This window comes from Scaptodrosophila lebanonensis, unplaced genomic scaffold (genome assembly GCF_003285725.1).
Source record: "Scaptodrosophila lebanonensis strain 11010-0011.00,11010-0021.00 unplaced genomic scaffold, SlebRS2 tig00000024-arrow-pilon, whole genome shotgun sequence".
Lineage (NCBI taxonomy): Eukaryota > Metazoa > Arthropoda > Insecta > Diptera > Drosophilidae > Scaptodrosophila > Scaptodrosophila lebanonensis.
In genome coordinates this window covers 1,407,063-1,429,778 of record NW_022060538.1, presented here as the reverse complement: position 1 = coordinate 1,429,778, position 22,716 = coordinate 1,407,063, and the positions used below count along the sequence as shown (strand labels likewise).

Sequence of the window (22,716 nt, the reverse complement as noted above, 5' to 3'; positions counted from 1 at the left end):
TGGTAACATATTTATCAGCAAAGGCAGCAATCGTGTCCCCAGACTAGGACCCCTTAGTTTAATCAACCTCTGCACCAAGATTCTTTGATTCGTGTTTTCGCTAAAAGTTTGCCCTCTATGCTTAAAAGGGGTGGATAAGCAGTCGGAGCAGCAGTTTTTTCACATTTTATCGCTCACTTGATGCAGTAAAAGTAAGCTCACATCACATTCTTAAATAAAAATAATGCCAGTAATATTTACAATCAGCTCATCCCAAAAAAATCGTTGCATCCAATGTTATGGGATAAATATGCTGCAGAAAATCAAATGGCTCTCTGACTCTCTTAAAGAAACAGTGCCGCACGATTGAAACTTATTTGCTTACCAGGGCATACTACTATTTGTTCAATGTAAAAACCCGCTTGCTCTGCAGGTGTTGGCTCGTGCGACCATACACTTGTCACTTCGAGGCTACTGTACGGATAGTTGAGTTGTCTGTCGGGCTTACAAATGAAGTAACATCAAAATAGTGGCGAAAATCTTTATGTGCGACGGCCCCTTACAACGCCAACACCGAAATGTACTGGCATTTGTAACTGCCCTGCAGGGTAATACCTACAAATGAGGTTGTGCGAGTGTGTGCGGGTTTCGCATGCTGTCTGTTTGTCTGTCAGCCATTTATGGCCAACAAATTTAATCACATTGTCTGCGGCACGTCAATTTGGGCATTCGTTTTGATTAATCGCCAACGCATCGTTCTCCACCTTCGGAGGGCCAAGCCAACCAAAGAATAGTACAGTGGCGTACAAAAATATTTACACAGGCAGCGAATGTCTGCCATCTAAATGAATCTGTTATCAAGCAAGCCAGCAACAAAAGCGCCAACTTGACATAATTTCACGTCTTTGCTGTCCGGCGAACGGCGCCCGCTTAATTGGCCTCAAGTTCCTTCAACTATCCTAGGGTGCAGCACACACGCTGTGCGCAGTTTATAAGTTCGGTTGTGCAAACACACACAGGCACACTGACACACAGCCACAACAGGAACCAACGTCAGACTAGCTGCTTCCTAGCTTCACACCTCGTACACTAAGAGAAAAATTAGTATCAATGAAATGAAAATAGTATTACATGCATTCTTTACGCATCTATATGTATGGAGATAAGATTTAACGATCAATTTATTTTTTAGAGAGGAGGATAATTTTATTAAATGAAGATAACATCGAATAGGACCATATAAAAATGTTGAATTGAAAGCTGAAAAGAATACTTTAACTCTGGTATTTTATTTTTATTATATTATATTTGCTGCACAGAAATTTGTATAAATGTTAAATGTTTTATAAAATATAATCCTAAATGATATATGGAGTCATTTCCCAACTTATTTACTTTACAGTATTTACTGGTAAAATAACACAAAATTGTGTGGAATTATGTGCAAGTCCATCCGTAGCTTTACTTTAAAATTACTTTTTACTTCAATCAAAACTTACCTCAGATTTTTACGTTAAGTCTGCTCGGACTATTAGAATATGCCCTTTTAAATACAAGTATTTCTTAATGCAGTTATACCAGAATTTTCACAAAATTTTTATACTTTTGACAAATTAATAAAAAGTTTTTAGTAAAATAATACTCATGCTGCTACTATAAATGGTGGATTTTCTTCACGTGTAACTGCTTGAAGCTGTGAATAATGCTGCTGGTTTTGTAGCTAAATGGTAACGATAATGTTGATGATAATGAAAATTGACTCGTTGCCATTACTTTGTTTAGTTCCCGCTATCATTGTTGTTAGTGTTGTTGCTTGTTCTCCTGTAGTTGCTTTTTCGCTTGTTGGCTTAATTGATTTAGTCGGAGCTGCAGAGTTTAATAGTTGCTCATAATTTATGTTACGTTGTTATCAGCCAAAGGGCTGCCAAGGAATCCAAGGAACTTCCTGGTTGTCGCATATGCAATTGTTGTTATGTTGTTGTTGGTTTTATTGTATTGCAAGCAATAGCAACAAAAATGGAAGAATCAAACAAAAACCAGAGAAGCAGCACCAATTAACGAACATGACGTGCAGTTATTTATCTTGCACTTCGTGTTGGCCACCACTGTGCTACACATTTGACACATAGCAGATAAAAAAAAACAAACCTGTTATCCAGCCAGACGCCACTTTGCACTTGTGGGCGCGTTGGAGCGGCTTAGAGCCGCCCGCGTCCCTATGCCTGTCATTCGCATGCAATTGTGGCTCGCTATTGAGTCAACAAAAGCCAACAACGAAAACAACAACATCTATGCGCTAGTCCGCCAGGCCGAAACCGAAACCTCCCCACAACGCGTCCACTAACCGCATTGCCATGAATGGCATTTTATCTAATCCGTAGTAAAACAGTGCAGCTATCGAGTCCAACGAGTCTGAGAATGAATGCAACTCCGGCTCGTGGCGAACCTCAGACGACGCACTGAAAGTCAACAATGCATTAAAAAGGCATTTCAATTATTTATTAACAAATCAACGGCAAGAACTTAAAACAATCTAGAACCGTTTTGCACTGTACGTATGGGATCAAAGCAAAGTCGTAATACCCTATTGTGTGTTCTGTTATGGGGAATGGAATTTCAAAATTCTTACATTATTACAAAATTAGTCTTGGACTGTTTTCGATTTGGAATAATTTCAATTCGCATTAAATTAATTGTTCGAATACGCAAAGATTTATATTATTACTACCCTTACTTATAATCTCTCTCTTTTTGTCATCCCCTAGCAATTGATATATCTCACAAAAATATTGCCATGAAGAGCAGAGTGCAGTAAAGTTGGAAAAGTCTTACCCTCATCCTCACAACGCATCGTTGTTTCGTGCGGCATAAGTCAAAGTCAAGTTTACATGTAATTGCGTCTTTGATATGGCAGTTTTATAATACAGATACAGCTCATAATTGTAATTGTTGTCGTGAATATGGCTGCAGTTGTGTGTACTTGCTATAATGAGCGTTGGTCGCACTTGATTTATGCGAGCGCCACGCAAAGTTGAAACAGCTCCACTGAAACCACCGGCTGCCATGTATAGACAATTGATCAGCGATCGATGCATGAGCAGCGTATATAAGCGTTAGGGCAAAGCCGCCCAAGTCAGTCGAATCACGACCAAACTCGAGCACGTGCTGCACAGCGCGATAAAAGAAAGGAATTGAAAAACCTTAAAGATGCGTGCGACGGCGGTAGGAAAACAATTAGGAAATTCTCAGAACTAAAAGATAATAGCGTTATTGCTTATACCCTGTAGTTGCTGCTGTTAGTGCTGGGTGTTATTTATCTGAAAGATGCGGCATCACATATCCTGCCAGTGGCTGGCACCTATTTGTTGCCACAGCAAGCGCTGGCACCTGTGGTGCTTCTGGTCGCAGCACCACCAGAAGATGATGGCACGTATAAGCCACCGTTAGGTGTAGACGACGGTTTATGGAAGCCACAGCCGGGACTAGAAGGCGAATATATCCCTGACGGAAGCGAGTCAAGCGCTGGAAGTGATAGTAGTTCAAGTGACACTTCATCGACAGGCTCCGAAGGCGAAGCAGGAAGTGAGGCTGGCGAGGCTGGTGGTGCAGGTGGTAGCGGTGGCGCAGGAGGCGCTGGAGGTGTTCTTGGCGGTAGCGGTGGTAGTAGTGGTAGCGGCGGCGGGGGAAGCGCTGGAGGAGGTGGCGCTGGTGGTGGCGGTGGTGCTGGAGGCACAGCTGGTTCCGGGGAGAGCGGACAAAATGGTCAGCCTGGTGCTCCAAGTCCAGCTGGACCTCAACCAGATGGAGAAGATGGCGCCGATGGTCCAGATGGCCCCGACGGCCCAGACGGCAGTAAGGGCGGAAAGGGCGGAAAAGGTGGCAAGGGTGCACGCAACGGTGCTGGCGGAGGCGGTGGTGCGGGTGGTGCTGCGCCACAGCCACCGGTACCTGCGCAGCCCGCTCCAGTTTGGGCCGAGCCAGAGCTTCAAATTGTGTAAGAAAAAAGTGCCAATATTATTTTTTCACATTTCACCGTAACACCACTAACAATATTAATTGGCATATCTGTCTTACTTGGCTACATTGGGGCTAAAAATTAAAATATAGCCAGATTTGGAGCCAAGCTATAAGTGTTATCTACTATATATGGCTACTATTCGCTAATCACAACCTTTAAGCCACATTGAGTTCACTGCTACCTACTGTTTATCCCTACATCTCATTTATAATATTCTTACTATAATTATTACATTTTTCCCCTATGTTTCTTTTCCAGACAACTCCATTAAACAGTACCGCCAGTTCGGAAGTAGCTTTCAGCTGTTAATTTCTTTTTTGTTATACGAAGTTTATATTAATAAGTTCTTGCCAGCTGATCCATGTTTAAGGACAAATGATATTGCTTTCGATCCTTTCTTTAGTTAGTTGGAACATTATCTTAAAAACTAGACAAATTTGTTAAGTTAACTTGTTCGTTTGAACTTAGTATTAGGTCTAGTCAAAATATTTGTATATGCTTTAAGCACGCAAACGAATATTAAAATTCGATTATCTGCAAATGCATGTGTGGCTATCAAAGTTTTTTACAGTTACTGTCATAAATCTTTATACCAACAATGGTAGTGGCAGCGGCAACAACAGCAACAGCAAAAATTGGACCAGTCGGCAACTAGCCAACAAACCAACAAAGTTCATGGTGGCAACAGCTGCTTGGCCTCTAATTTGTTTCGTCGGTCATTTTATGACAATTGCAAAGACCAGACTTATGCAGTACACACATAACTAGAAGCCTGCATGTAATCTAAACTTTTTCAAATTACAATAAATAAGCTTGTCAAGCAAGTGTGACCGCAACTGTTTGGCTTTCAACTTCGTGCGTATAGCCCGTGCTACTTGTTGTTCATGTTGTTGTTGCTGTTGTTTTTGCCACTTGACTCTTATTGTTATGCTAAACTTTACGCTGTATTAATATTGTAAGGCCCTGCGAGCAAATTTTAAATGTCATGCAATGGGCATTTGCATAAAATTATGCCTAAAAGTAGGCTTTGAATTTTCCGTCCGGCACTTTATTATGAACACATGGCAGCCCACAACAACAGAATGATACGCCAGCATGACAGCAGGAGCTAATTATGCATGACAGCTACAAAAGACACGGGCGGCCATACCACACGCCCATACAACAGTTCATAAATAATTATGTATACGTATACTAAAGAGATGGCATAAATATTTTAACAAGTTGGGTACCGTATGCCATTTTATGTCATGATTGGTTCTAGTTCGCATCGCATATATGTACATATGTATGTACTAATATTTCAATGGATTTTAGTTTTCATTGTATATTAATTTAAGATTGGTACATTTTGGGAATTTTATTAAATTCGATGGTAGTCTTAACCTTCAACTGCATATTAGTTTTCATAGTTGAAGTTAGGTTTGGTTAGGTTGCAATGGCTGGGGTGACGATCACACCTTCTCACTTAGACCAAAGGACTCCCGTTGTGATGCCATAAAATCTCTATTGATTGCGATGGTCCGCCCCAAACCACCCAGAACTTTTAAGGAATTTGGATAGCCTCGCAATCTTAATACTCTGTACTTCTGCTAGATTGCTGAGAAATGGTCGCCCTTCTGCAGTAGTCATTATATGGGATGCCAAATCTGGCGGCGTGTCGGCTAATCGGACAATGTCCTGTAAGTACCCCCAGTATCGTGGAGACTTCCAGAGCTGGCCATGCCAGCTTTGCCTTGGCACACTGGTTGGTGTTGTCCCATCGCCTTTGGGTCAACGTCCTTGCAAGGCTGCGTATGACTAGGCGGAAGTAAGCTAGCGGCATGCCAATACCTTCCTTGTCAGGGTGGATTCATAGTTGCGTAGTGCCCTCCCTAGCCAGTTAATCTGCAATGCACTTCCCCTCTATTTTCTGGTGCCCTGGTACCCATATGAGGTTTGTACACATATGCTGAGCCAGTCTGTGATAACGCTGGAGATGTCCAAATTTGACTCTAATGTAAGTAACTAAGTAAATGTAAATTGGTCTACTGTCATATTGGTCTAGTGATGCTAGTAGGTTCTGCGTGGCGACATGGATAGCGACTTTCGCTTGATAGACATTGGCAGGGGGAAGAAGAGTCTCAGACCCAGATCGGGGGAGAAGATTCCTCCTCCGACGCACCCTGCAAGTTTTGAGCCGTCAGTGAATACATTGATGGCACAGTTTCTTAAGTGGAGAAGGTGCTCCCACCCCAGACAAGTAGGTATACTGACCGTGTACTTCCAGGCAAAGGTAACCAACGGCGTGTGATAGTTCGTATGGGTCGGAACCCCCGGATGATGGAGTATTTTTTCGTGCCCATTTGCAGAGTCTTTCCATGTTAGGGATTCTCTAACTCTCAGTGCAGTATTAGTGGCCATTTCCTACCCGATAATGTCGAGGGGTAGGATATCTAAAAGGGCACCTAGTTGAAGTAAATCCTAATAAATTGTATTCACATATGAAATTCAAAATTCAACTCAGCTGAATAAAATATTTCATACATGCATACACACATTTATATCAGAATTGTATCTATGCGTGGGTTTGATTCACGCCACAGTTTTATTTTTTATAATTATAAAATATTTTTTACTCTTCTCAATAATAACATTTCCATAATCTCTATATATAAAAAACAGTTTTTCCTGACTGACTGATTGGTGATCAACGTACAGCCCAAACGGTAAAAGCTAGGAAGCTGAAATTTGGACTCAAGTATCCTTTCATGGTGTAGGTGGCCACTAAGATTTTGGAAAATTCGAGCTCCAAAGGGTGGAAAACAGGCTTAGGAGATTGAAATATGGGAGTTTTCCTGTAAAAAAAATGTGGCACAAAAGAAAACCGCGTCAACAGCCCACAGCCCAAACGGCAAGAGCTATGAAGCTGAAATTTGGGCTCAAGGATTCTATTATAGTGAAGGTGCCCACTAAGAAGGGATTTTGGAAAATTCAAGCTCCAAAGGGGCTCCAAAGTTTGTTTGTAAATTCTGCATTTCTGCACCGATCAACTTTAAATTTGATTTTTATAATCTTGGAGCTTGAATTATTGAAGTTTTAATATTTATTCACCTTTTCATATGAAAATTTTGGTTTATACATTTTTTCCGATCGATTTCAAATTTGGGGACTGTAATCTACGTAACTAAATCTACAACTTTGCGTTCAAGGATTTTCCAAAAATGCATTTTACAAATGCAGGCAGAACAAACAATACAAAATGTGAAACAGTTGGGGACAACTAAGTATACATACACACACACACACATACAAGCAGCTGTTCGTGTAGTTGCGTGCAAACGATTGAAATAGCCAAAGCAAAATGTGAGACACTAATGTGTGAATGTACATACATACATACATATGTACACATCTATGTACATGTTCACATCTATGTATGTATGTATGTTCATTCGTCTTGCACTGACAGAGCAAGAAATGTTAATTAATTAAAAATTATTTAACATTTTTAAAAGTAATTTTTTTTGTTTAGTACATTTGGCAAGGGTGTAGGCAGGGGGGTGTGCAGGGAGGGGCTGTTGCCCCCCACAAAGTATATATATTTTTGATCAGGATGACAAGACGAGTCGATATAGCCATGTCCGTCTGTCTGTCCGTCTGTCTGTATGAGCGCAAGGATCTCAGTAAGTACAATAGCTAGGATAACCAAAATTGGTATCAAGGTTCCTATAAGCCCTAGGCAGATCGAGTTTGTTTATTTTTTCTGCACACATACATACATATGTACAAGTACACGCATAGGGCACGATTCTGATGTAAATGTAAATGTATGTATGCATGCATGGAATATTTTATATTTAATTTAGTTAATTAAATTAATTAACTTAATTAATTTACTTTAATTAATTAATTAATGCAAACATTTAAATTAATTTTTAACAATTTTTTCAATTGAATTAACTCGAAGTTAAGCACAATACGTGCTTGTTATTCATAATATGAAACAATAAGTGGTCAAGTATGTTTCCACCAAATATGTCAACTGCACATTTAATTTATCAACCCCAAACGAGCCAGTAGTCTATAACTTTCCAATTCGCATCATTGTGATGCTTGTTGATTAACATGCGTCATGCTTTAGAACGCACTTGAGCGTAGACCACAAAACCGCCAATTCAACTAACTAATGAGCTAACTAAAGCAGACAAGCCAACTGCCAACAACCGAACCCAACATCCATCGCACCCATCCATTTAGCAAAAACAATGAAAAACATTTGGTGTAAATTTGTGCAACGCAAATCAATTTACTCGGCGAATTACGTTGCAGCATTTGCGGTTGCAGACGCCACAGCCGCCGTTGCTGCCACCGTTGCAACGATTGCCATCGTTGTTGTCGCTGTCATCAAGAGGTTTTTGATATTTTCGACGCACGCGGAAAATTGAAAAAACAGCGAACGGCAATTGCATTTGCCTTGCTTACTTAGTTGTGCAAATTCGCGCAACGTTCAGCGAATTTTCCACAGCAGCCACAATAGCATATACGAGAAAACCGTTGCATTATCTTCGTGTTTTTCAAATTGTTGCCGCCGATGTTGCTGTTGTTGCAGTTTGCACTGCATCTGCCTTTTATTTGCTTATTTTGTTGATTATTTCTGTGAGTAAAACTGCTGGCTCTGCCACACGTTTCAAAAACTATCACCATTCGTTTACGTTCTTGTTTTCCATCAACCGACAAAGTAGAAAACTGTTCTCCCCTATAACGCCTCGTTGTTTAAAGTTCGTGTAGTCGCAACAAAGTTAGGGGGATCAAATGTTAAAGTTGCAACTAAGTGCACATACGCCAGCAACACAACCATATGCAAAAAGTAAATCTGCTCATAATAAGTAGGAGCCCCAACAACGTTCATCAAATTACCCGAGTTTGTTCTAGTTAGTTAATTTCGAACTTGTTTGGGAAGTAATACAAAAACTGTAAATATATTTGTAGAAAGTATGTCTTCTCATAAACATTCATTTAAAAGCGAAGCTTTGCTTGATCAGTATAGTATATATTATCAAGTATGAGTCCATGGCATTGACAAAGTCTATCAAAACAAAGGGAGAAGCTAAAGTCAGGTATCCCGACTTTGAAATACTCTTTACACATGTGTAGAGTAATTATGCGTGTATGTGTGTGTTTGTGTGTGTCTGTGTATGTCTCGTGTGCTTGAGCAAAGCAATAACAACAACAACAGCTGCGGGCACTACTTGGTCTTATGTAGACATATGACTATAACGGCTTATCATGATGAAACTTGGCATTTGGACTTATAATAACTAAATGGAGGTATTTGCCAAGTTTGAGTTCGAAATTCCAAGAATTACAGGAGTTACGATTTGCGGGAGAGAGGGATATAGAGATATAGGCGATAATACGAATGGAAATCGGGAAAACGCCCATAGGGGGAAGTGGGGGGGGGGGGGAAATAAAAAAAATAAAACAAACTTGCACAGCGTACACACATAAGGCATCTTTGTGCAAAATTTGGTGTCTCTAGCTTATAGTCTTTGAGATCCAGGTGTTCATACGGACAGACTGACAGACGACAGACGGACAGACGGACAGACAAACAGACAGACAGGGCTAGATCGACTCGTCTCGTCATGCTGATCAAGAATATATATACACTGTGGGGTCTGCCACGCCTCCTTCTGCTTGTTACATTTTCAGCTCCCGCAAATCTAATATACTCTTGTACATTTTATGTACAGAGTATAAAGATGTTCCCGTTTGATATAGGTATATGCCCAATATAGCCCTTGGAAATGTAAAACCCTTTAAAACTTTATAATGGATAACATAACTTAAAAGAGAATAAATGCTTTAAATTTGCCTGGCTGTAATTGTATTCTGTTACAAATCATTAAACTTACTGATCAACCAATTTTGAAAATAAAAAACAAGTAAAAAAAGCTAAAGTCGGGTGTCCCGACTTTGAAATACTCTGTACATATGCTTACAATAATTATAGAAAATAAAAAAATTAAGAAAATTAAAAAAAAACAAAATTTGATCGATTTTACCTCTCTCGGTATTCGAACTCACGTAAAGGGTTTATAATTGCACATTTACATAGCAATTGCGTCTGTGTGAGTGTATGTATGCCTATGCGCATCTATTCGTGTCTGTGTAAGCATTTTCGCAGTCAATCAAACAGCAACATCAACAACAGCCGCGGGCAGCGCTTGAGCAGCGCTGCATCAGCAAATATATTTATGGCTATAACTTCTTGGTAAATCGTCTATTTTTTTTTTTTATTTCCTTTGTACTCCACTTGGGAGCTTAGGGCTACTACAAGGACATTTTTTCCAATCTTAACACTCTCTATTTCTAGCCGTCTGTCTGGCTGTGTCCCATTTGGTGTTGTTGTGTCTGGGAGAATTCCTGAAGGGTGCATCCGCCGCCAGGTTGCCGTCTTTTTTTTTTTTTTTTTTAGGTCTGCCGATCCCGTCTGCTTCCTTGGGGGTTCCAGCGCCATCCTTGACATCAGACATCGAAGTAGTCGGAGTCCTTTTTGGATTCAGTTGTCTTGTAGTAGTTTCCATAATCATGTAGTTGTCAGTCGACCTGGTGATTGGCCAGATGCGACTTATCCCAGTGGTGGGGCTGCCACCTGTCGACGCCGGGGAGAGACGTCTTGGAGGGTTTAACTATTGTGCAGTCCAGATAGCGTGGATGGATGTGTTTTTGGGTGGATAAATGACCACGACGTTGAAGACATGAGCTTAGGAGAGTTTTTTCGAGAGGAGAAAATTTAGGTCATGCTCTCGCCATGAGTGGGGCTCGAACCCACGACCTCTTGTTTGGTGTGCGCATGCGCTATCCACTACGCCACCGAGGCCCTCGTCTATACGGACGTATAATAACCAACTGGGGGTATTTCCAAAATTTTAGTTCGAAATTCCAAGAATTACGGGAGTTACGATTTGCGGGGTAGAGGGGGGAGGGAGGGAAATTCCAAAATACAAATTTTCTGCGTATTCACATAAGGCATCTGGGACTAAAATTTGGTGTTCCTAGGTCTTATAGTCTCCGAGATATAGGCGATTATACGAATGGAAAATCGGGAAAACCCCCATAGGGGGGAAGTGGGGGGGAAAATCATAAAAATAAAACAAACTCGTATAGAATACACACATAACGCATCTTTGTGCAAAATTTGGTGTCTCTATCTCTTATAGTCTCTGAGATCCAGGTGTTCATACGGACGGACAGACTGACAGACGGACAGACGGACAGACAGACAGACAGGGCTAGATCGACTCGTCTCGTCATGCTGATCAAGAATATATATACTTTGTGGGGTCTGCCACGCCTCCTTCTGCCTGTTACATTTTTCAGCTCCCGCAAACCTAATATACTTCTGTACATTTCATGTACAGAGTATAAAAAAAAAATACCATGAAATGAATGTACTTGTATATACTACTTACTATTGTAGCTTATTGCCAAAAGCCAAAAATACTTGGAATGTTGCCTCTTGCCGCTGTCCGCCTTTCTACACATATTTCAACATATTCAAATCAGAATCAATTAGACCATAAATTAACGCCTCAGCCATAAAATTAAATTGAAGGAAAATGTTAACATCGGTTAAAGCACATTAAAACAAGAGAGAACGCTACAGTCGAGCAAGCCCGACAGTGTAATACCCTGTACCCAGGTAAACTTCCGTCACTGAGTTATATGCGCCCATAGCAGCAGCAAAAAGAGGAAGAAGAAGAGCGAACTTGTTGCTGCAGTTTGGGGGGGTTGCACTGGGGAGAATTTGTTTTGCTAATAACTTTTCTTAGAATTGACCGAATTGAATAAAATTTCATACAACAGTAGACAATTATATATTAATTATGTGTGCAAAATTTGGTTTAGGTAGCATTTGAAATGTGGACGCTATTGACGAAAATCTGTAGCGGGGGAAGGGGGGGAAAATTAAAAAAAAAAACATAAACTCGTCCTTACTCGGACCTAGGAGAATCTGGATGCCAACTTTGGTTATTCTAGCTTTTATAGTTTCTGAGATCCTCGCGTTCATCCAGACGGACGGACAGACGGACAGACGGACGGACAGACGGACGGACATGTCTAGATCGATTTCTCTCGTCATGCTGATCAAGAATATATATACTTTATGGGGTCGGAGATGCTTCCTTCTGTATGTTACATACTTTGCACAAACCTAATATACCCTTTTTACCCTACGGGTACAGGGTATAAAAATGTAAAATAGGAACGCCCACAAACACAAAGTTTTCAGAGCAGGAAAAACCTAAGCACAAGCTGAGAACGTCAATCGAAAACAACAACAAATAGTTAAATAATTGTGTTATTTTATTGTAGCAGGCAATTGTTTGCCTAACGATCGTCGCTCTTGTTGTTGCTGTTGATAGTTTAGCTGTTCCTGTTGTTGTTGTTGCAGTGGCAGTTGCAGGGAACGTGCAGAAGAAGCCAAGACCCAAGTCCGCAGAGCAATTACTGGGCCACGGCACGCGCGGTTGCCACAGTTTTCAAAACCGCAAAGGCAACGGGCAACAATAACGACTATCACGACGACAGAGTAGCAACAACAACAACAATACAAAGTTGCCAAATTCGTGTGCATGCAAATGAGCCGCAAACGAAAATTTCCAATTCGAATGAAATATGAACTGGCCACAAAAACAAAATCGAAGTGAGTAGTGAGTCTGTAAAACTATGAAAAGTCATAAAAAATGGATAAAAACATCAGCAAAAAGAAACAAGTAAAAAAGCTAAAGTCGGGTGTCCCGACTTTGAAATACTCTGTACATATGTTTACAATAATTATACAAAATAAAAAAATTAAGAAAATAAAAAAAATTTGATCGATTTTACCTCTCTCGGTATTCGAACTCACGTAAAGGGTTTATAATTGCACATTTACATAGCAATTACGTCTGTGTGAGTGTATGTATGCCTATGCGCATCTATTCGTGTCTGTGTAAGTATTTTCGCAGTCAACCAAACAGCAACATCAACAACAGCCGCGGGCAGCGCTTGAGCAGCGCTGCATCAGCAAATATATTTATGGCTATAACTTCTTGTTAAATCGGTCTATCATAATGAAATTTGGCATACGGACACATAATAACCAACTGGGGGTATTTCCAAAATTTTAGTACGAAATTCCAAGAATTACGGGAGTTACGATTTGCGGGGTAGAGGGGGGAGGGAGGGGAATTCCAAAATATACATTTTCTGCGTATTCACATAAGGCATCTGGGACTAAAATTTTGTGTTCCTAGGTCTTATAGTCTCCGAGATATAGGCGATTATACGAATGGAAAATCGGGAAAACCCCCATAGGGGGGAAGTGGGGGTGAAAATCAAAAAAATAAAACAAACTCGTATAGAATACACACATAACGCATCTTTGTGCAAAATTTGGTGTCTCTATCTCTTATAGTCTCTGAGATCCAGGTGTTCATACGGACGGACAGACGGACAGACGGACAGACTGACAGACGGACAGACGGACAGACAGACAGACAGGGCTAGATCGACTCGTCTCGTCATGCTGATCAAGAATATATATACTTTGTGGGGTCTGCCACGCCTCCTTCTGCCTGTTACATTTTTCAGCTCCCGCAAACCTAATATACTTCTGTACATTTCATGTACAGAGTATAAAAATAAAATTGCAATAATAAAGTTAGTAAGATTTACAAAATTATAACAGCCAGAGGGCAGTGCTATGTTGCACATTCACTTTTGGCCAGTGCGCCCACGACCACGCCCCCATTTTGAGGCATGAAGCGAGCAAGCTTAGCTGGCTGCTGCTATTACCGACCGGTATTTAAACAGTGGCACATTCTGAGCGGCACATTAAATCGCTCAGCAATTTCGACAATATCAATTAACAATTCGCTCTGCTCTTGTTGAGTCTGTAATTAAATAGACTGCCGGTCCTAAAAATAAAATGCCGCTATTTAGGCCCTGCCCCAGTGAAGGTCGTTCAAGTACTTGTACTTTGTTAGCCGATTGCACCCATTAACCATAAATATAAATCTAAATACAAATACAACTGCCAATGCATACTTAATTAAACGCCCCTAACTAAATCGTAGCATTGTCAAGTTTATGGACGACCGTACCTGACACTCGCCCACATCCACCCACGCCGAGGTCGGGACTACGTCAAGGCAGCAAGCTTTGGCCTGCCTCAAGGCGTATAAAAAACGCCGCCCCCTCTTCGCCCTCGATGCGATCCACTGTTGCTGACATGACCTTTGCGTGCGCTCGGTAGATTGTTAATTTTTAATTAGTTTGCCTGCCGTGTAATTGGCGTTTGGCCGGCTACCCTATTAAAAGTCTAAATTTCAGCTGCAAAGGTTATCGATTAGGCCGCAGTTTGTATTTAAATTTATGGCCTGTAACCATGCGGGCAACATTAATTCTGGTCTCGAAGGCTGCCAAAAACACAAAAGGCCTTAAATGTCGGCTACTAGTATCCTCAGATCAAATTGCAATTGCATTTTACACATTTCTTTCAGCTTTATGCTTGCAAATTGAAAAGTTTGACAATACACACAGATCGCGTCAAACTCACAGATATTTGTGTGCTTTTCCAGCGTCATCGCATGTTTGTTCCACCACAAATAGTTCAACACATACACACAGAGAGACCAAGGCATGTGTGTCCACATTCTTTGGAAAGGCACATGCCAATGCCATTGGTTGCAAGAGAAATTCCCTACAATTCTTTTGGCTCCATTCAACATCAAGCAAATGGCACAACACAAAAAAATGAGAGCTTGTAGCCTGCCATTGATTGATTGTATGTGCGCCATTCGCTTCTATGTGTGTGTGGGCGTATGTTTTTGCATTTTCTTGTAAAAGCACCCACGCATGTTGGGAGAAATACCTACACACGCGTCTGAGAATGCCAAGCTCAAACGTTGCACTGCAAATATTTATGTTCCTTCCAAATGCATTGACTCTCCCATTCCCTGCTATTCCTCTTTCAATGCTTAATACGAACGCTAAAGGACACACTGTTGACATTCTGCAAAAAGGAATCGTTTTATGAAAAGAAAACCGTTCGTTCACACAATATGCAGCTCAAATCTAAAACGAAAGCTCATACTCACGTTCAAATGCTTTCGTATTTACCTTTAAATTCGTTCGCTGTTGGGCAGGTTCTGGAATTGTCAACAAAGTTATTGCCCATTTACCTAGATTACAAAATGCACAAGACCTTTCGGGTCTTACGTTTAAATTATTTTCACTAGCTTTGAGACCATTTGGATCTGTTCCTTCCTCTTCGAACCTCTGTAAACCGAAGCATAGTTCGTTGGACAAACTACTTCATTTGTTTCATTCATCGAATGTCGTATTTGTCAACACAAACAATAAATAATAAAAAACTTAATAAGAAAAGCAATCAGAAAGGACTGTATTTAACAGAGCATTTTAAAAAGGATAAAGTTTTACTAAAGACGAACTACTAATTTTGCGCGCCTCCTGCGTCGCCAATCAATTTTTAAAAATTTATATTTAAATGAATATTAACTTATCAACACCGTAATTTTTGGGGTATTTTTTTTTATGGAAAAAACTTCTCAGTCACCTTTTTAATACGATTGAAATTAAACTATTCAAGCCAGCTACCCCTACTGAGATATGTATGTTCACTTAAAGATTTTCAAAACTAAATGTGGCTGTGGATATCAAATGAAATGAATGATTCAATTTACCTGTTTTTTTAAGAACTTACACTTTTTCATAAGCCACCGAATACATTTCATTCCATAAAACTTTTGTTTCTTACAATGCTTCTTAGTTAAATTTGTTATTAGATATTTTTGTAATTTTTATAGACTTTTTTATTTCTTTAGTTTTACTTAGTTTAAGTTCTCTATTGTATTGTATTGATTTTTTTTATGCACATCGACTGCATTGTTTGTCGATGGAAATAAATAAATAAATAAATTAATTAATTAAATGGCGCCTGAATGACCATTGAATTCTAAGACTATTTGGAATAATTGGAATGGCATCAAAACTATATACACTGATTTTGTGATCAAATACTTTTTGCAGTTTATTTGTCTGTTTGCAGTTGCTATAAAATATGTAGTTACATGTACATTCCCATTTAGAAGGACATATAAACGATGGATATAAAAAATTACAACAGTTATTTACAACATAATCATACCCGGTGTTTCAGTTAAGGTTAGTAGAAATCAAAATTAGAGGCAGTACATAGAATAGTTCTTAGACAGATAGTTCGTTTCAAGTTGGCATTGGCAGTTTACAGTGGGAGTGATTCGTAGAGTTGACAAGATCAATATAGAAACACAAAGAAAAGAAGAAACAAGGCAGAAGACAGCTAATAATGAGAAAGAGAAAGAAGAGAAAGAGAGAGGAAAAGATCTTTGTATCTAACAAAGAGAAAGAATGTGACAGACATAGAATTGCACATAAATTGTTGTTAGTTACGAGTATGTGAAGAGTTGTATGTTAATACAAAGATGGGCAAGAAAGCTGTGTGAAGGGCTTTAATTTCCCATCTTGAGTAGTCGTTTCATGTTCGTGTGTGTGTGAGACAATAATGGGCAATATATATATATATATATATATATGTATAATAGAGCGAAAAGAAGAGAGATAGTTATTCTGGCTTGCTTCGGAATAGGTCGTAATAGAAGATATCAGTGTTTAAAGACGCTCGTCATCATTTAGACTAAAACTCTGGCAGACATGCGCATGATTCAAAGAACAAACATCTGTCATCATCAATGAGGCCCTTTTTTAATAGCGATCGTAGTGCGCATGGTACTGGCCATCATCCTCTTGACCACCTCCATAGTAAGCACCATGAGCTGGTCCACTGTTGTGGCTGGCGGCTGCCAAAGCATTCAGATGCGCGGCACGGGCGTGTTGCACCTCGGCAGGCTCTACAGGCACACCATTATGGATGACGGGAATGTGGATGGGACCCTTGTGCGCATAGCCGCTGGCATAGCTGCTAGCATGATTGTCATGACCAGCATCCCAACGTCCATCGTAATGTCCATTGTCCCAAGAGCTGTGCGAGCTGCCGTGCGCTGAAGCCTGCGAGAGAGCAGCGTAGTGGGCGGCCTTGGCGTGTTGAACCTCGGGCGTCTCGACGGGCACGCCATTGTGGATGACAGGCACATGGTAACCATGAGCAGCATGACCGTGAGCAATAGGAGCAAGAGCATGTCCGGAGCGAGCGGCAGCGTGAGCGGCGAAATGGGCAGCCTTAGCATGTTGAACCTCGGGGGTTTCGATAGGAGCGCCATGTGCATGCGCAACCTGTCCCAAAGCCTTGGCGTGGGCAGCGTAATGTTCAGCTTTGGCCGCCTGCACGTCAGGGGTATCTACGGGGACTCCACCATGTGTCAGCGGTACATGCGCGGCACCACCATAGGCCCAAGGACCGCCATAGATCGAACGTTTGTAGAGATGATGAGCACCATGTGAGGCAGCTGCGTGGGCAGCGGCATGGGCTGCCTTGGCATGCTGTACCTCGGGGGTATCGACGGGGACGCCTCCATGTGTCAGCACAGGAATATGAATGCCGTGCGGATGATGAGAGTATGGCACATAGGCGGAGTGAGCGGCGGCATAAACGGGCCCGGCGTGGTGCACCGATGGAGCTTGGGGCAGATTTGTGCCTACAGCATTAAAGCCATGATGCGGATCAGCGGTATACGACACAGACTGGACATGGCCGTGACCATCCACGTAAGAGTAGGAGCCGCGAGTGGTGCCATCATGACCACGAGACTCGTGCTTCTGTGAATTGGGATCCGCATAGCCGTACGAATAGGTGTGACTATGAGGATCCAGCTGCTGGTACTGTGTGGAGACAGCACCGTGCCAGGTGGCGGACACCGTCGAAACGAGCAAAGCGGCGGCAAGCAACTGCAATCAAGTGGCAATAGAAGAGAGTAAAAGATATTTAACATAAAGCACTTAGAAAATATAAGGATAAATGATTTCAACTTGAAATTTAATTAATTTTGCATCTTAAATTACTAAAATATGACCTAAAAAGCATTTTTTATTTCTAAGTGTTCCATTGTTATATCATATCCAATTCAAGACGTAACACACATTAGCCATGCAATCCACTGAATGTGCGATAATTGCCCCTGCCATTGTTTCTTTATGTACATATCCATCTGTCAGTCAATCTTCGCAGCTTTCCCCCCAATGCTAACCCAGTTTTGCGGCTTGCGTATGCGCAAATGATTTGTTCACTTTCTATTGCCCACTCTTCGCCACTAAATATCATTCACCTGCCAGTTGGCTCCTGGGGCTTACCCATTAACACGCCTATCTGCAGCTACTGGACCTACCTCGGATTGCATTCAAGTGCTTTCAACCGCAACATTTGATTTGATTTGCTTTGATTTAAGATACCATGATATTACCGCATGTGGTCTGCCTTTCGTTATAGCATTCATTCGACTATATGTATATTTATGTATGAATTTAAGCTGTATGTTGAACTCAACTGTCAGACTGCACATGCACATGTCAACGGCTTTTCAACTGACACTTGCAACCATTTTAAACTGTCAGTTAGAGAATTTCTGGGTGGTTTATTTATTTTGCAAATGTAATGGAATTTGGACAAGCCAGTAATTAAATATTTCGTGCATAAATCGAGTATTTGACATACCTATATATAAAAATGGTTATAATAGAAGTCGAATATTCAACGCACTGTTCTTCGGATATTCTTATTTTTGTGATTTTACGTTTAGAAGCTACCACGCAGTTGTTAAAGTTGTCTGGTATATGTACCAAAGCTTGTAATCTGTATAAACAATCTTATCTTCTCTACACCCACTTTGCGATATTAATAAGCATCCTGCCGATTATCAGGTACCCATATATAAAACCTTAGACAAGCAGAAACTGTAATGAAGGCGTTATACTTTTAATGATGTGTTGAGCAAAACTAATTGTAGCTGGACATTAAATTTTTCTTTGCAGTATTAACCCGATCAAACTTCAAACTTATGATACGATATTCAACTGATTATTGTTTATAAAATACTTAATGTATAAGTAGTTTACCGAACTAATTATCTTTTATTTAAATTCTAAATTAATGCTACACGCTTTCCACAATTCATTCAGCAAAAGATTTTACGTCTTAATATTTCTTATTTGGCGATGAAGACTTAAAAAACCGTTCATAAACACACAGAGTTTTGATTTGGCACATTTCACAGACAGGTTTATTTTAAGTTTTGTAAAAAATATGAAAAACCATTGGTTTTATTATCCTTTTTAATTACTTACAAACGGTTTCATTTTTAAAAATTAAATGTAATCACAACTGGAGTTAGAGGAAATAGGGGGAACGATCACAAAATTAGGCACAAAAGAAAGCCTTTGCGAATCCTGTTTTGTGTGCCTGCGCTCAAGGATGAGGAAATAACAGAAAACTAACTACACTCACGACACACACACTGAACGCTGGTTGAACCTCCTAGAATCGCGACTAGGACTGTTAACGAACTGTGCTGACTGCTCGTTTGTGGCTCTAATATATACCGCCAAGCCAAGCCGCCAACCCCAGAGACAACGCCAGCGATCGTGTAGCAACAACAACAACAACAGTCGTAGAAGTAATAACAACTACAATGAGAGTACGAGCAGAACAATGTGGCACAAGAGTAATCGAATTACAACGATAATCGTGGCTCGAAGCAAGTTTTGTCCAAAGCCAGAGTCAGACCCGAAGTCAAATCTACTGCCAGAGCCGAAGAATGTGTATCAATGAACCGCAGAGCGACAGACAGCAAGAAGGCAATCGGCAACAATGTTGCCAAGCGAAGGTGTGGCATTCGGTCTCTGTGGGCTGCCGCCAAGCGACCATTGCCGTGCAATTGCAATTAGCGCAGCGGGGCGGCAGAATGTTGCAGAAACATGTTGCTGACAACACTTCCACATGCTTGTTGCGTGCAGTGGCGGTGTGACAAACGCACCCATGACCTTGCTTTCGGTTTCTACGACTATGACTGTGTCCCTCATTATTTTGCTCAGCAGCGAAAAACAATTTTAATTGCCTCCTCTTGTTGATTTTATTGTCTCTTGTGAATGTTTATCCAAAACGTAGTGTGTGTGCTGTGTGGGATTTTGAGCGAACTTCCGTGCGTCGCACAATTAGCACTCATTACTCGACATGGATTTATGCTGGGCGATCTTATCAGCCAGCGCCCCATTTAACGGCCTTCCTTTCAAAAAAAAAAGAAACAAATTGAATAAAAAAGGCCCACAAACCACGCCCACTGCCTGCCAAATTGTGAGCATTGGAGAATGTGTGCCATGCATGGCCACAAATTAAAGAATTTTTGCGAATTTTATGCGGCGCTTAGGGAGCAGTTGCAACACTGCGGAGCCCCAGCCCAAAAATAACAACTGCACAACAACAAATTGCACAACTCTACCCTTCAAATCCGAATTTCGCATACCCTGCATGACTTTTCTTTCGGTCTACGAATATTCTCTCTTCTATCATAAAGTTATTGATGTACATATAACATTGCTGGATCTATTGAGATTAGGGCTCATTTTAGAATTATCTGCAGTCATATACTGGTTACTCTTCCTCCTCGTACTCCCTAGATAATTAAAAATGGATATGTGAAAACCCTAGGTGAAACCTATTCCAACTGTTTTGTTGTCAATTTTAAGCTTATAAGCGACTTATCGACTGCTGATATGACGGTCTACACCGATCATACATACATCTTGCTAATAAATCCAATAAGAGGATTCATTTTTCTCTAACCCAATACACCTAATTCTATTTTTACAAGGTCTTTTTTACACGATTTTGATATAACACGGTTTAAAAATTAAAAATTTCATATATATTTCTTTAGAGATATGTCTTTTTTCATGGTTGTTTCTGGAACCAATCTACCGTGTAAAAACAAAATTAGGTGTATGTATGTGGGAATGCCCGGCTAATGACGTATGGGCAACCCTCCCACAAATATACGATGGTAAAGGCGGGTGGGTTGGCAAGCCTTTGACGAAAGGTACAAGAAGAGCGAAACTTGCATCGAACGACGAACGACGTGTAGAAGACGTGCATGAGAGTACGACGCTCTCAGCTAACACAAAACGCGAACGATGCAGATTCCAAGTTTATATTATTTCATAAATTACTTTATAATTTCATGTCTATTTTAAATAAACTACATTCTATTAAAATAAACTATCCGGGACTGTTATTATTTTGTTTGGAAATAACCAAATATAACCCCTGTCCCACATATATATATTTTTTTATTCTATGGACACTCACAAATTTTATATAACCTGCTCGTACAATTCGAAACTACTAATTTGATTATTTTGCAGATATCCTTGAAATAGGTTTGCACACAATTCAATAACTACATTTTAAAATCAAACTGGTCTCAACTACTCCTGAAATAGCCCGACATACCTTCTTCTTCTATATGTTTCATTGTCGCGTTATTGTACGGACTTATTGGAAGGGTATGGAAGACAACAGAAACCGTAAAATGGTAAACCAATTTTTGGGCGTTTGCCTCTTTAATCATTGAACTGTATCGAAAACGAAACTAAAACTTTGTAAATTAAAAATAAAAGCACTACAGCAACAGTCAAAACAACAACAATAGCAACAGCAACTGGCATGCCACACGGGCGCAACTCCAAATGCTCGCCACATGTTGCAGCATTTCTTTACAGCCACCTCCCGCCGTTCGGGCCGTCTCAATTGCAAATCTTGATATTGCATTTGCCACACTTTGCTGTTGTTGTCGCTGTTACTGCCACATTTTGTTGTTGTAATTTTTATTGTTTTACTTCGCAGCACAAACATATTTTATAATGAGTGCGGCCAGTGAATTGAACGCGATCATTTGCATTCGATACGCGCCCCAAATACAACTGAGCAATCGCTGTCGCTATCGACGTCATATGTTGATGCTGCTTGTTGCACGCCAGCTTGGGGCACACTCACATGTCGGCAACTTAATTTGTTAACCGTTACGAGTATTTCTTGCCTTACAAATTGAATTTGCATAAACGGCGAGCACTCACACAAAAGTGATCTGAAATTGTCAATGGTTTTGCCGATAGCGGGTGTGTTTGTGTCTTTTTTTGCGACTTGTGCATGTTAATTAGATTCCCGTTGTCAATTTTTATATTTCATTATTTATTTTACACTTTTAATGTACGCTTGAGGACGTCTATACGAGCGTGTAGGCTGAAGTGCTATGTAACTGAATGGTAGTAATATGCAAATAATTGTGAAATTGTGAAAAATAATTCAAACTTACCCGCTACCAGCGTCATTAGTTCTAAGTTTTAAAAGTATACATATAAAGCGGGAAGTTTCTGGAAAAATTATAATGAAAATAAACAAAATGTTCTGATTTCTGAGGTGACAAAAGGGTACTATCCGAATTACAAATGGGACTGAAATAGTTTTTCAAACTATCACTTTGTCCCAGTGCCATCCAGATGGCACTTTATAATCCAACACATAATCAATTTTTTTGGTCCCATAACCTGCTTCTTAATATGAAATGAAATTGTAAAATACAATCATAAATACCTCGTACTTGAATAACAATCTTACATTTCGTCATTAATGCTTATCCAACAGTCCATAGAACTCAACAGAAACCCTTCTTAATATTTACAAA

The 22,716-nt window shown here is 40.3% G+C and overlaps 2 protein-coding genes across 2 annotated transcripts; one reads left to right on the top strand and one right to left on the bottom strand.

Moving 5' to 3' along the window:
- Window positions 1–3,069: 3,069 nt before the first annotated feature.
- On the top strand, window positions 3,070–4,542 carry LOC115621594 (PE-PGRS family protein PE_PGRS26). Its single transcript, XM_030515286.1, has 3 exons — window positions 3,070–3,201; window positions 3,267–3,973; window positions 4,256–4,542. Exons 1-3 carry the CDS (start codon window positions 3,187–3,189, stop codon window positions 4,266–4,268), a joined length of 735 nt encoding a protein of 244 aa, XP_030371146.1. The 5' UTR covers window positions 3,070–3,186; the 3' UTR covers window positions 4,269–4,542.
- Window positions 4,543–16,792: 12,250 nt separating this feature from the next.
- LOC115621595 (histidine-rich protein PFHRP-II) lies at window positions 16,793–19,336 on the bottom strand. Its single transcript, XM_030515287.1, has 2 exons — window positions 19,325–19,336; window positions 16,793–17,932 (listed from the first exon to the last, which is right to left on the bottom strand). The coding sequence occupies exons 1-2, from the start codon at window positions 19,334–19,336 to the stop codon at window positions 16,793–16,795; spliced, it is 1,152 nt and encodes a 383-aa protein (XP_030371147.1).
- Between the last annotated feature and the right edge of the window lie 3,380 nt (window positions 19,337–22,716).